Source organism: Rhinolophus sinicus, chromosome 15 (assembly GCF_057876585.1).
Source record: "Rhinolophus sinicus isolate RSI-liver-muscle chromosome 15, RSI-T2T, whole genome shotgun sequence".
Taxonomy (NCBI): domain Eukaryota; kingdom Metazoa; phylum Chordata; class Mammalia; order Chiroptera; family Rhinolophidae; genus Rhinolophus; species Rhinolophus sinicus.
In genome coordinates this window covers 104,907,988-104,921,708 of record NC_142515.1, presented here as the reverse complement: position 1 = coordinate 104,921,708, position 13,721 = coordinate 104,907,988, and the positions used below count along the sequence as shown (strand labels likewise).

At 34.2% G+C, this 13,721-nt stretch overlaps 1 protein-coding gene across 5 annotated transcripts in view; it reads left to right on the top strand.

The window, feature by feature from the left end:
* The window catches only part of FZD3 (frizzled class receptor 3), a 74,510-nt gene that overhangs the window by 49,148 nt on the left and 11,641 nt on the right, over positions 1 to 13,721 (top strand). For all 5 annotated transcript variants that reach the window (XR_002137474.3, XM_019733223.3, XM_074338350.2 and 2 more), the window contains 2 exons: positions 4,551 to 4,699; positions 8,921 to 9,154. Coding sequence is in view for 4 of the 5 variants with exons in the window: in XM_019733223.3 (XP_019588782.3) it covers positions 4,551 to 4,699; positions 8,921 to 9,154 (383 nt within the window). In the remaining variant the exon portion in view is untranslated. The remainder of the gene's footprint in view (positions 1 to 4,550; positions 4,700 to 8,920; positions 9,155 to 13,721) is intronic.

The window sequence follows — 13,721 nt, the reverse complement described above, 5'->3', positions numbered from 1 at the left end:
AAGCTGTTGAAGCAATTTAGAACCCCATATGAAAGTACAGAGATTTCTTGTTCTACATCCGCACCATAACTTGGTATCATCAGACTTTTTAATTTTTGCCAGTCTTATTGGCAGTCCTCATTGGCAGCTATTTTAATTTGTATTTCCATGATTGCTAGTGAGATTGAACTTCTTTTCTCATGTTTATTAGCTATTTAGGTTTCCTCTTCTGTGAATTGCTTGTTTATACAGACACAAAGATATACACACATATTCTTTATCAGTTCTGTGCATTACATAGATCTAGCATGGCTTTTCACTTTTTAAATCATGCCTTTTGATGAGCAGAATTGAAAAATTTTTGTGTATTACTTACCCATCGTTTTCTTTTTTCTTTTTAAATTGTATCTAAGAAATCTCTACTCCAAGTTCGTAAAAAATCTTCTTCTGCAGTTTTAAAGTTCTGCTTTTCAGATGTGGGTTTTTAATCTATAGAATTTATTTTCTATAGAAAAAAATTACCATTTTTAAAAGTTACCATATTTTAAAAAGTACCATTTTAAAAATATGTAGATATCCAGTTGGCACCATTTAATGACTAGTCCATCTTTTCTCCACTGATTTGTAATGCTACTTCTGTCATATCAAGTTTCCATATGTGAAAGTTATTTTGCAATTCTTTTCCATGGTCTGTTTTCTGCCCTTGTTTAATCTTCTATCGTTGTCTTAATTACGATAGCATTATGATAGCTCTTTATATCTGATAGGGTGATTGGGTGACTTTTCAAAGCAGAATAAAAGTAAAGGCAGATAAAGCAATATAGTATAGTAAGTGCAAAAAAAATTGGAATCAGAAGACCTCCATTTTAGAACTGTTGTTGCTTATCAACATGACAGATTCTGCATGAGTCTGATACAATAGTTTATTTTTATGAAGGTTTAAATGACCAGAGGCTCAATATAAGCCAAACTTTTTGTAATTAATCTATTTTTTAAAATGAAAGCAACACTAATACAATATGTGTCTCCATTAGTAAAATATAGATTCTGCATGATTGGGAAAAAAGCCAAGGACTCTGCCAACTTGATTCAAAGCCAAAGTCTCAGAAATAAGAATTAAATGTAGGACACCACAATAACCATAAATATGCCTTTGGTGGTTTTCCTTTTTTGCAATGCTTTTTTCCCTTTTAGCATGAATAGTTTTTTTCTATTTAATTAAAAAGAATTTAAGCCCCAGGGTCGTTGGTGGATTATGGATGTAAGTTGGAAAAACAAAACATTGGAAAATATTTTCCATATTGTGATTGAATAAAATCATATTGCAAAATTCTGTGGATTAAAATTAGAGTGTTGTCAGTGGAGCTCAGTTGTTCAGATGATAGAATGTACGCGGTACACAGTTAGCCAGGCTGACGTGGAAGAAGGACAATAATCAAGATACAAGGCTTACAGTGAATGCTGATTGTCTCCCTTCTCTGCCTCGATTGCCTTCATTTATGGATTTTAGTCTCTTCTGAGACAGTCGTGCTCCATGCACCACATGTTTGAGCATTTATTAGGTGTCAAGCACAGTTCTGAGAACTTGACATGTTTCAACCTTTTATATGCTACATATGTCTGTTTCTTCATATTATGTGAAAATCTGTCTTTAAGAAGTAATGTGCCATAATAGAGAATGTAAGGAAGTCACCAGACAATGTTTGTGCGTGTGTGTGTGTTTGTGCGTTTTTGTGTGTGTGTGTGTATATGTGTTTGTGTATAAATGCAGAACATAAATCTTGGACATTGATTCATTTGTAATTCATCATCATGCTTTCTGTCTCGTTGACCACTAATCTAGATAGCTTGCTTTACATACTTATGATATTCACTATATGCTATATATTAAATATCAATATAATTTTTGAAAATTTCTTAGAGCAATTTATTTGTAGAACGTTTATTGATATGTCTACCATAATCCATTTCAATTGTATCACATGAGCTTTTGGCATTCTATTAACATTGTAAAAGTTTACCTGGTTAAATATGTTTTGTAAGTATTGGTTATACTCATATACATATAGTTTTGTCCACTTTTAAATATTCCAAAATATCAAGAAAAAATTATTGTAAAACATGCTCAGAGTAAAAACACGTCTCCCCAACAATGTAACCACTATTTATACTTTCCTGTATATTTTTCTAACATTTTGGTAGCTGCTCTTTGGAGATATATAACCCCAAGGCGGCTATGCCAAGTTCTCTTAGAATGCTTGCTCTGGGAGAAGCCAGCCTCTAGTAACCACAAGGTGTGTGGAATTCCAAGCTAGTAATAAGCTATATGGAAAGGCTGAATGAAGATGGAGAGGGAAGTAGGGAGAGAGAGAGCCCCAGCCTGCTTCCGCCTTTTCCAGCAGTCCTAGCTGAGCTATGTATAAATAATGTTATAGATATTACATTCAATTTAAAAAGATAAATGTGATCATATTTGACATGTTAGTCTACATCTATTAGAGCACTATATGTACTGACTCACAGAGGCTCACAAGCAACAATTGTGTGCATCTCTTCATGACTTCATATTTAGTGATATCACCTTGGTAGCTTGAGAATAGCCATAGTTAGTGTGTTACACCACAGAAATGGGCAGAATCAGAAACCAGGGCTCTCCTCCATCCAGAAAGCCAGCTGTTAAATATTTACTAGCCCACTACTGTCTGTATCTTACTTTTTTCACTTTATTATTTTTGAGTAGCTGCTTATTTGGTTATTCGTATGTAGCATAATTTATTTAAACTATTCCCTATTATTGACCTATTATTTCTTTAGGATATATTTCTTGAGATAGAATTTCTCAAGAAATTCTTTAAATTTTTTCATAAGTATTACAAGATTGTGTACCAGAAAGTTGTATACCAACTGTATAAGTACCGTGTTTCCCCGAAAATAAGACTTAGTCGGACAATCAGCTCTAATGCGGCTTTTGGAGCAAACATTAATCAGTATAAACATTTATAATATAATTAATATAATATAATATAATATAATATAATATAATATAATATAATATAATACCGGGTCTTGTATTAATGTTTGCTCCAAAAGCCGCATTAGAGCTGATTGTTTGGCTAGGTCTTATTTTCGGGGAAACGCAGTATATATTTTAAATGTATGTATGTATGTATGTATGTGTTGACCACCTACTAGGTACCAGGAAATGGTCTAGGCTCTGGGGATAAAATAGTGGTGGTGGGGGAAAGCCTCCTCATGGCGTTTACATTTTTATGGGAGTAATCTATATACCACTTAAAAGAAGCTGTATAACCCAGACAGACAGACTTGAAAGAAATACATTGGTAAATAGGAAAAGATACACCTGGAAAATATGCTGATGTGATGAAGTGAAAAGCTGATGTGACAATATTAATGTCAGATAAAATACAGTTTAAGGTGAAGAGCATTAAAAAGGTAAAAAGAGCAGCTAGAGCATTATTGAATTTACATAACACCTCACGTAGGCCTGAAAATGAAACCTGACAGGATTAGAAGGAAAATAGATGAGTTCACAGTTATGTGAGAGCATACCTCTATTAAAATGGATAGGTAAACAGAAAATCAGTTAAGAATGTAGGGAAGATTTGAACAACACAACTAATGAAGTTGATCTAGTGCATATAGAAAATGTTGTACCCAACAAACAGAGAATATGCCTTATTTTTTAGCACACAAAGAACACTTATAAAAATTGTGTCCTAAATCACAAAAGGAGTCTCCAAAATTTAAGGTAATCAGAATCTGTAGATCACATTCTCTGACCACAGTAATTGAACTTGAAACCAGCAATAAAAAGAAATTTTTGAAAAACGTATCTGACTAGAAACTAGAAAATGCACTTATAAATAATTCTTGGGTTAAAGAGGAAGCTTGAAAAGAGCAAGCAGAGTAAAGATGAAGTAGGTAAAAGGAAGCGCATATTAAAGATAACAACAAATTAATAAAATGGGGGGGAAGATTAATACTGCCCTAATTTTATATTGTGAAGACCAATGATAGGACTAGAAAAATTGGCTACGAAGAATAGAGGTATTACTTGAGCCTCTATTCCTATTTGTGGTTTATTTCTACAGTAATAATCTTTTTCTTTAAAATATATCCAATGTGAGCTAATAAGAAAAATATAGGACTCAAAGTATAGATTATAAATTTACTGTCAAGGGGCAGCTGGTTACCTCAGTTGGTTAGAGTGTGGTGCTCTTAACAAGGTTGCCGGTTCAATCCCCACATGGGCTACTGTGAGCTGCTCCCTCCACCACTAGATTGAAACAACCAGCTGACTTGGAGCTGATGGGTATTTTATTTTAAAAACACTTAAAGTAAATAAAAGTTTGGAAAAATAAAATTGTCAAATTTTCAGGAGTTTGTATCTTTTCTATATAGCTAGGAAATTATAGAACTGTTTAAATGAAAACTGATGTTTGTAGATTTGTAGAATTATTTTACTATTATTTATTTAAAAGATTTTATAATGGCTTTTAATAGAAAGTTCTTTTTATATATTTAAGATATTTTTCTTTCCCTTCTTATAGGTCACTCAGATGAGTCGTCCAGACCTGATTCTCTTTCTGATGAAATATCTAATGGCTCTCATAGTTGGTATTCCGTCCATATTTTGGGTTGGAAGCAAAAAGACATGCTTTGAATGGGCCAGTTTTTTTCATGGTCGTAGGAAAAAAGAGTAAGTTGAAGTAAATTATCACAACGTTCACAAACTTCACATTCACATAAATTTTTTTGTGTTGATTACGTTAAAATAATTTGGATTTGGAGGAAGAATTCCAACAAGATTGTAACCTCAGCTACCATCAGTTAAGATTGGCATAGTAGCATGTTTTAATTAAAAGCTAAAAGCTTATTCTGACAAGGGGTGGCTGGTTAGCTCAGTTGGTAGCATGTTTTAATTAAAAGCTAAAAGCTTATTCTGACAAGGGGTGGCTGGTTAGCTCAGTTGGTTAGAGCGCGGTGCTCTTAACGACAAGGTTGCCGGTTCGATCCCCACATGGGCCTCTGTGAGCTGTGCCCTTCACAAGCAGATTGAAACAATTACTTGACTTGCAGCCGATGGGTCCTGTAAAAAAACACTTAAAATAAATTTTTAAAAAGTTAAAAAAATAAAAAAAACCTAATTCTGACAAGATAGCCAAGTAGACTTGGGCTTAAGACCTATTCCTTACTAATTCAGAATATTTGAGGGAAGGCCAATTTTTATTTTTAAAAATCCAAATTATAATTTTCTTAAAATTAAAAACAAATTAATGCTTTACATATATTCTTATTTTATCCTTTTGATGTTCCTTTGAGGGTTGGTATGTATTGTCATGTCTGTTACAGATGAGAAAACTGAGACACAAGAGAGGTTAATAAGTGACTTGGCCAAAGTCACATGGGTATTAGATTAGACTTCCATTTCCAATTATTACTGTGTTTCCAGGCATACCATAAATGATCTAAAGAAATAGCATGTTCTTCCATTCTGATGTAGTACATGTTAAATCCAGAATAGAAAAATGATGTCTAAGAAAGTATTTTAAGAAAGTATGAAATGTTTAAGAAAGTATTTTAATTCTTAACTAGCCACAGTGCTGCATATTAGAGGATCATGGTAAATATAAGACTTGCCAGAGCAGTCTTTTGAGGGCATATTAAAGAATCTTTAATTTTTTGAGCCCTTAGTTCATAAAATAAAACAAATATGACTCTCCAATATTCACAAAAGAACAAATCATTTCAAACTTTTTAGTATTAGTCTTATATGTATACTATATCTGAATTCTAAGTTAGTGGAGTCCATATTCCTATGATTTTACTTAACATACAATTCATGGAAATGGGCTTCGGGGGATAGTCTATAAAACTCTTAAGATTATATTTAAAATGTTGTGCCTTGTATGGGTTAATGTACTTTTCTTAAACAACTTAAAGTACTTCAATAACAAAATCTCTATTTTCTAAAATACCAATAATTAGCAGTTTCTATTAAACAGATTAGATTTAGAAAATCACATTAAAAAATATGTCTTATTAGCATATCTGAGACTGCTACTTAGTGATATCAGATAATGCATTTATCCTTTATATACGATTTCCTAGGGCAGAGAAGGAAAGAATGGAAAAGATTCATTCAACAACAAGAAACATGTTTTTTCTAGGCATTAATTTATCTTTAGGAAAGTTCTTTATTGAATGCTTCCTATGTGCCATGAACTATTTTGGGACACCGGGAATTTAGTAGCAGAAAAATCAGGCCAAGTCCCTGCTTTCATGGAGTTTCCTCTTTGTGGGATTTATCTACGTAGTCTTTGAAATTTTTAAATATATTTTATGCATATATATTTTAATCATAGTAAAACATAATGCTGGGGAAAGGGCTTGAGTTACATTCCTGGTCATCTCTGGACCATGCACAAACAATTCGGTAAGAGGGTTGCATTAGAAATTCCAGAGAGAGCCAAACCCAAGCTACCTTTACGGAGAATCATCCAAGTTATTTGGGGGATTCTGGTTGGGCCAGAATCCTTTTGAAACTGGTTAAAATTCCCAAAGATCCTTCTATTTGGTTCTGCAACCATGGGTCCCCACCCAGCCAAGTCACTGGGATCCTTCAAGCCAGGACTGTGCTCTGGGCTAGAGAGGCAGCCGCTCACTCTGGAGCACGAGAGTGTGAGCGTCCTTAGCTATTTCTGGCATCTGTCTGGTTTTGCCTTTGAGAATGACTATAAAGTAATCATAATAGTGGTTACCTGTTAACCGAGCACATGTAATACTCCCAGCACTGTTCTAAGCATTTTATATATTGTTAAATCGTTTACTCCTCTGAACAATTTTGGGATCATCGTTTTGCAGGTAAGGAAACGGAGGCGTGGAACCACGGTTTCATAGCTAGTGAGTGCTAGAATTGGGATTCAAACCCAAGCAGTCTGACTGTAAACCAGTCTTTGCTTTTATCCCTTCTATTATACCGTGCTATAGAGACTGGCTTCTAAAACTGTGTAAATCAAATTAGTGTTCTCCTCCTACGTGAAGCCACATTTAAGACTGTCTGACACTAATTGAAACATATTTAGAAATCTTTTAGAATTATCTAGGTCACATCACTTACTTTCTCTGGACCTCTGTTTTCATATCTGTAAAATGAGGGGACAAACCGTCACCATTTGAAAGTGGATTAAAGTTTTGGAACAACCAGAAGTCAGTTTGAACCAAGTTTTAAAAATGTAGAAAATAAAGTCAGTGATGAAGACTGACTTGGGATGTACATATACACGAATGGGGCCACTGAGGACAGTGGAACAAATACTGGGTTTTGTTTTTCTTTTGACTTGTTCTTTTTTCTATCTAGTTTTTGACACTTGTTTTCAGGATATAAACATGTTTTATCATTACTTTATGATTGGCTTCTAAGCCACTTAAACTTAAGTTTCATCTCTGACTACTGGTTTTGTTGTGTGACTTTTGGCAAGTTCTTTAATCCCTTACAACCTCGTAGTATCTTCATCTATAAAATGGGGATCACAATATTTATTTTTAATGGATATGTCATATTCTCTTAGAAATATCCTCTCAGGACATTAGTGTCCATAAGAAGAACATTACTAAGAAGGATCAAAGGAGAACATATTTAAAACACCTGGTACAATGCAGGTACTCAACGTATATTCTTCTTCCTTCAGCACTTCTACCCTGGCACTAACATAACAACAGTGCTTTTATAATTTGAAAACAGAATATATGCACTTTCTCACTGTATGATCCAATCTTTACATATTGGAGGCTTTTTTAATGTAATGTAATTGTGTATCTGTGGAGTCATTGCAGGGTACTGATGCTCATAGTTACTTATTTACATAAACTGACATACTGATCTTGGCAACTATTTAATTGGGTCTTGTATTTAATTACGGCTTTGTTCATCATCATAAACATCTGTCTGCTTTGAACACTTTCATAACAGTTAAAAACTTTTGCCCTTGACAATAAATTTTTTTAAATGAATTTCACTGGGGAATATTGGGGAACAGTGTGTTTCTCCAGGGCTCATCAGCTCCAAGTCGTTGTCCTTCATTGTAGTTGTGGAGAGCGCAGCTCAGCTCCAAGTCCAGTTGCCATTTTCAATCTTTAGTTTTAGGGGGCGCAGCCCACCATCCCATGTGGGAATTAAACTGGCAGCCTTGTTGTTAAGAGCTCGCGCTCTAACCAACTGAGCCATCCGGCCATCCCTGCCCTTGACAATAATTTATCCTCTTAAATTTTTCTTCTAATCCTTTACTATGTCTGGGACTTAATTGTATATTTGCTTAAGTTAATTTATCATGTTTTGTTCTAATTATGACCACTCATGTTTATTCCAGCACTAGACAACTGCTTTTGCCATAAAATCAAGTTGTAGCCTTAAAACAACTGTTCTTACAAATTAAAAAATGTTGTATATGTGCTACATTGAGGCCTCCACTACTTCCATAAACCATGCAATAGAACAATTTTTCTACTTGATAGTAGTATCTTTGTAATGTTTCAGTGTCCTTGAAGATCATAAAATTCTTTAGCTGAAAGGGACTTTTTAGAAATGATGAAACTGTATACCTTCATTTTATAGATGAGGAAAATGAAGGAAAGGAAGTAGTGACTTGCCTAAGGTCATACATTTATTGCTAGAGTTGGAACTAAAATCCTGATTTCCTTATGCCAACACAGTCCTCTTTCCATCATACTACTTTAGGGGACAGATTGACACAGATTTTTGTTATATTCTTTCCTCTCTCAACGTGACCTTACATTGTCCTAAAGACATTAGGTGGAAAGCAATTAATTTCAAGAATAATGCCGGTGTGCCACAAAAGTATTGTTTCTTGGTCTATAGGAATGTTAATCTGTATCTTAAATTTAGTATTTTGTTGTCTAGGATGGTGAATGAGAGCCGACAGGTACTCCAAGAACCGGATTTTGCTCAGTCCCTCCTGAGGGATCCAAATACTCCTATTATAAGAAAATCAAGAGGAACTTCCACTCAAGGAACATCCACACATGCTTCTTCAACTCAGCTGGCGATGGTGGATGATCAGAGAAGCAAAGCAGGGAGTGTCCACAGCAAAGTGAGCAGCTACCATGGCAGCCTCCACAGATCCCGTGATGGCAGGTGAGTTTTTTAGATAGTTTAGTTTATTTCATGTGCTGAATTAGAGTTACACAGCTTAAGAAGGAAGAGTAGCCAATTCTGATATAGAAGTTGAACATTGTTAATTTTTTTGAACTGTACTGGGAACAGTTGTCCCAGATTATGATCCGACTTAAAGCCAGTCAGAGGAGTTTAGAGTTTTGACTTGATGCAGTAAGCAACACAGAGCCATTGAGGGTGCTGAGCAGGGAGAAGGCAGGGTGAAGGTGATTATTTTAATAAGATTAATTTAGCAAACAATTATATCTACTATATCAGTCACTGTGCTAGACTCTGGGAATACAAAGATAATTTAGGAATAATCTCTGTTTTTAATAAGCGCACAGTCTATTAAGAAATAATATAGTCACTATTAGTCTTGTAGTTAAAAACATGGGATCTGGCATAGTAAGCCTCAGTTTTCTCATCTATAAAATGGAAGTAGTAATAATATCTGCCTCTTTAGTAATGTTGTAGAAAATAAGAGATAATATATCTAATTGCTTAGAACAGTGCCCGTCTCAGTAAGTTTCTGATATTAACTTCTATTATTATTGTAAGTGAACAACTAAAGTAAAATATAAGTATGATGGTACAGTCGGCCCTCTGTAACCATGGGTTTTGCATCTGTAGATTCAATCAACTATGGATCGAAAATACTTGGAAAAATAATGTTACCTTGTTGCTGACATGTACTATGTCGTTAGGCCTACAATGGTTGTGTCTGTACTGAAGATATACAGACCTTTTTTGTCTTGTCATTATTCCCTAAACAATACAGTATAACAGCTATTTGCATAGCATTTACGTTATATTAGATATTATAAGTAATCTGGAGATGATTTAAAGTGTACGGGAGGATGTCCATAGGTTATATGCAAATACCACACCGTTTTACATCAGGGACTGCAGCATCCTCGGATTTTAGTATCCATCCGCAGGGGTCCTGGAACTAATCCCCCATGGATACCGAGGGAAGACTGTATAGCTCAGAGGTTAGCAAACTTTTTCTATGAAGAGCCCATGGTAATTAATTTAGGCTTTGTGAGTCATATGGTCTCTGTTGCAGTTACTCATTGATGCTGTTGTAACATGACCATAGACAATATGTAGTTAAATGGGAATGGCTGTGTTTCAGTAAAACTTTATTTACAAAAATAGGAAGGGTGAGAGGTCAGAGAAATCTTCATAGTGAGAATGTTTGAGAGAAGGCTGGATATATTTTCTTGTTAAATTTGACAATGGAGACACTAGGTTAGAAACTTCTTAGGAGCTTTGCAGTAACTTGGTTGAGAGATGATGAAGGTTAGTAGGAAAGTGGTGGCAGTGGGAAGAGAGAAAGAACTGATCTGGAAAATATTTAGAAAGAAGAAATGAAAAGGTAGGAATTGGTGATGGATTAATAGCAGCTAGAGAAAGACTGTCAGAGTTTTTCTTTCTTTCATTTTTTTTTATGATTTCTAGTTTGGGAAACTGAAGGAATGAAAATTCTTATGCCTAAAATGGAACTCATTCTGTGTTCACTTTAAAACATCTGTTTCTACAACTGTGGTATCTTTTCAATCTTATTCCAGCCTTTCTCACAGTCTTCTCTGTCCTACTGTAGGCTGTGATTCCTGTCCTTACTCTGTTTTTAGATCTTCTGGTTTTTCCTCTCAACTTGATGTCTTTGCCTTCTAACTGGGTCAGCTACTCCATGTTTTAAAAAATAGCAGTCTTTCATTGACTGTGATACATTTTTATGTTATTTTTATCAATTTCTTTTCCTTTTCCTTGGCAGATTTTTTAAATGAATATTTTGACTATTTTCTATGTATTCTGTCCTTGATTTCTTGTATATCTATTCTTTTACTCCTTACCCACCTAAACTATACCTTACAACATCATCAATGACCTGTTTTTTTAACCACATTCAAGTATCTTTTGTCTTTCCTGCCTTTTCCCTTCCATTCAGCACTCCTATGTAAGAAGCATTCTTCTAAGTGCTAGGAACCAAGAGATGGAAGAGAGAAGAGTAAACAATCAGTTAGGATACACTTTAATGGGTATAATAAAATCATATACAAGGTGCTTTAGGATCCCAGAGAGATAAACTATCTCACGCATCATGGAAAATCAGAGGAAACTGCACAAACAACACAGCACTTCTAACTTTGAATAGGATTCAGAGGAGGCAGTTGGAAATTAAAGACAAGAAACAGTTACATGCAGAGGCAGGGAGGACAAAAGACTTCAAGTTCCGTACTGGAGTATGGCTAGAGCATAGCATGTACTTTTGGGCAATTATGGTGATGAAATCAGCTTTGTATTTGAGAAAGATCCCTTTGGCAACAGCATAGGAGAGAAGGAGTTTTTAGGTAAGCCCAGTTGGGAAGTTTCCACTCGAATTTAAGGGCCCTAACTTAAGACACTCATAAGGAGGGAGAGAATCAGAGAGTCTTTTAGAGTATGTTTTGGCAACACCACCCTCCCTCAACTATCAGCATTCTTTGACATTTGATATTATTTACCTCATCCTTTTCAATAGGATTGAACAATCATTTATAGTACAGTGCCTATGCATGTGGGGTACCCCATATAAAGAGATATATAGAAGAAAGGTGAAGTATAATTTCTGCATTCTAGGAGGATATAACCTTACAGAGAAGATAAGACATAAACATAAGAGCTAATTAAATAATAGTGCCAGCCAGCAATTAAGACAATGAGTGATAGAGATGATTGATGTTACAGAACTTCAGAAGAGAGAAACATCAGATGGGCCCATGAAACTATCTTAGATGAGATAAATAGGGTGAATGAATGGTAACAAAAGATAAGTTCATATTGAGTAGAGAATTTCCAAAGGTAATTGATTATAGCAGACTTCAGCATATATATATTAGGAAGCAAGTCTATTGAATAGCTAATGACTTTAGAAATAATGTGGGCATTTCCCAGAAATTCAGGCCCTAACACTGTAATCGCAGCCTACTTAAACTGTTCTATATGTGGTGTCTGAACACTCGTACTATAAGATCCTCTGCCATACCCAGAACTTCAGAGCAGATTTGAAAGATTCCAAGACCACATTGAACCTAAAAGTCTAAATAAGGATTTTCATAATTCCAAAAGCGATCTCATGGAGATTTCTTTCTGCATCAGTCAATTTTTAAGCTTACTTATTAACTAACACTATCTTTTGGCCATCTTTTTCTCATCATCTCATGGTTTCTTGGTTATGAGAGAAAACACATCCACACCCTTCTCAATACTCATTGTAGTCCAGACTCCTTGATGGATAATTATTGATCTCAGTGCTATGTAAAATAAAATAGACTTAGGTAAATACACTTACACATGTGTATCAACTTCAAAGAAGAGTAATTGGTAATTAGATGAGAGGATGGTTAGAAAAGGAAGTGGCTGAGTAGGTAGATGGAAGTTTGGGAATGAGTGATTAGGATGGTAAGTAGGTAACACAAGGGAAAGCTAGGGAATGCGTAATGATATATTGGTCAAACTACGATGAATTCAGTTATTTATATTAATGGTAGCAAATAGTATAGAGCATCAACAAGAGTAAATCATCTTCAGGTTTCTTTTGTTTTGACTTTGGAATACACCATATAATCTTTTTATTAAATTAACCATCCTAATTGTTTTGTCTAAGCTTATATTAAGATTAATGTATATTTTCATATTGTATATTAGAGTAAATGGTCACAGTGGCTTAAATGATTGTCAAAAGATAAATGAATTTGGTAATTCCCATATATACAATTGAGATTAAATACTGTAATTAAATTTATTTTTCTGTGTAGTTGATATCTAATTATTCATGGGCAGGTTGTTCGTATTCCAGAATTTTGTGGATAGCCACATATTTCGCTTAAATAATTAGACATAAGAACTCAATATAGTAATTTTTTCTATGAAAAATATATTTTTTGAGTTTTACTTGTAACTCAAAGGTTTAGGTTTTATTTTAGAAAATACCCAATTCATATTTTTAAGTGATTTGTTTTTATTTTTGATTACTTTGATATCATTCCTAGAACTGCATCATCTTTTGCTTTTTTTCATTTGCCAATTTGTTTGAAATAGACACTTAAGAAGTCATTGAGAGGTGCAAGATCTGCAAATTAGAGGGCAAATCATGTTTGGGAAAATCTGTCACTCAGTTTAGGGCAAATAACGATTAGGCAAAATAATAATAGAATAATAAACTCATTCTAAAATATTTTCATTTGTAAACATAGTAATTAATTTACCAAAACACTCAAATCAAATTTAAAACTGAAAACAAAATACATGCTTTCTTTTATAATTTAAAAGGACTTCTCAGTTTTTAAACTCTACGATCTACTGAAAACATTATTTAACAAACACTGCTGTAAAAGTAGATCACCTCAGTAGTGTATGAAATCAATCTTTAAATTTTATAAATGATTTATATTGGCTCATGAAATTTGTTGTAATTATGAAGGAATGATAAATGACAGCCAATACTCTTCAGCTGCTTATGATTAATTCTTTGGATGACTATTTTAAAAAGAAATGGCCTGCT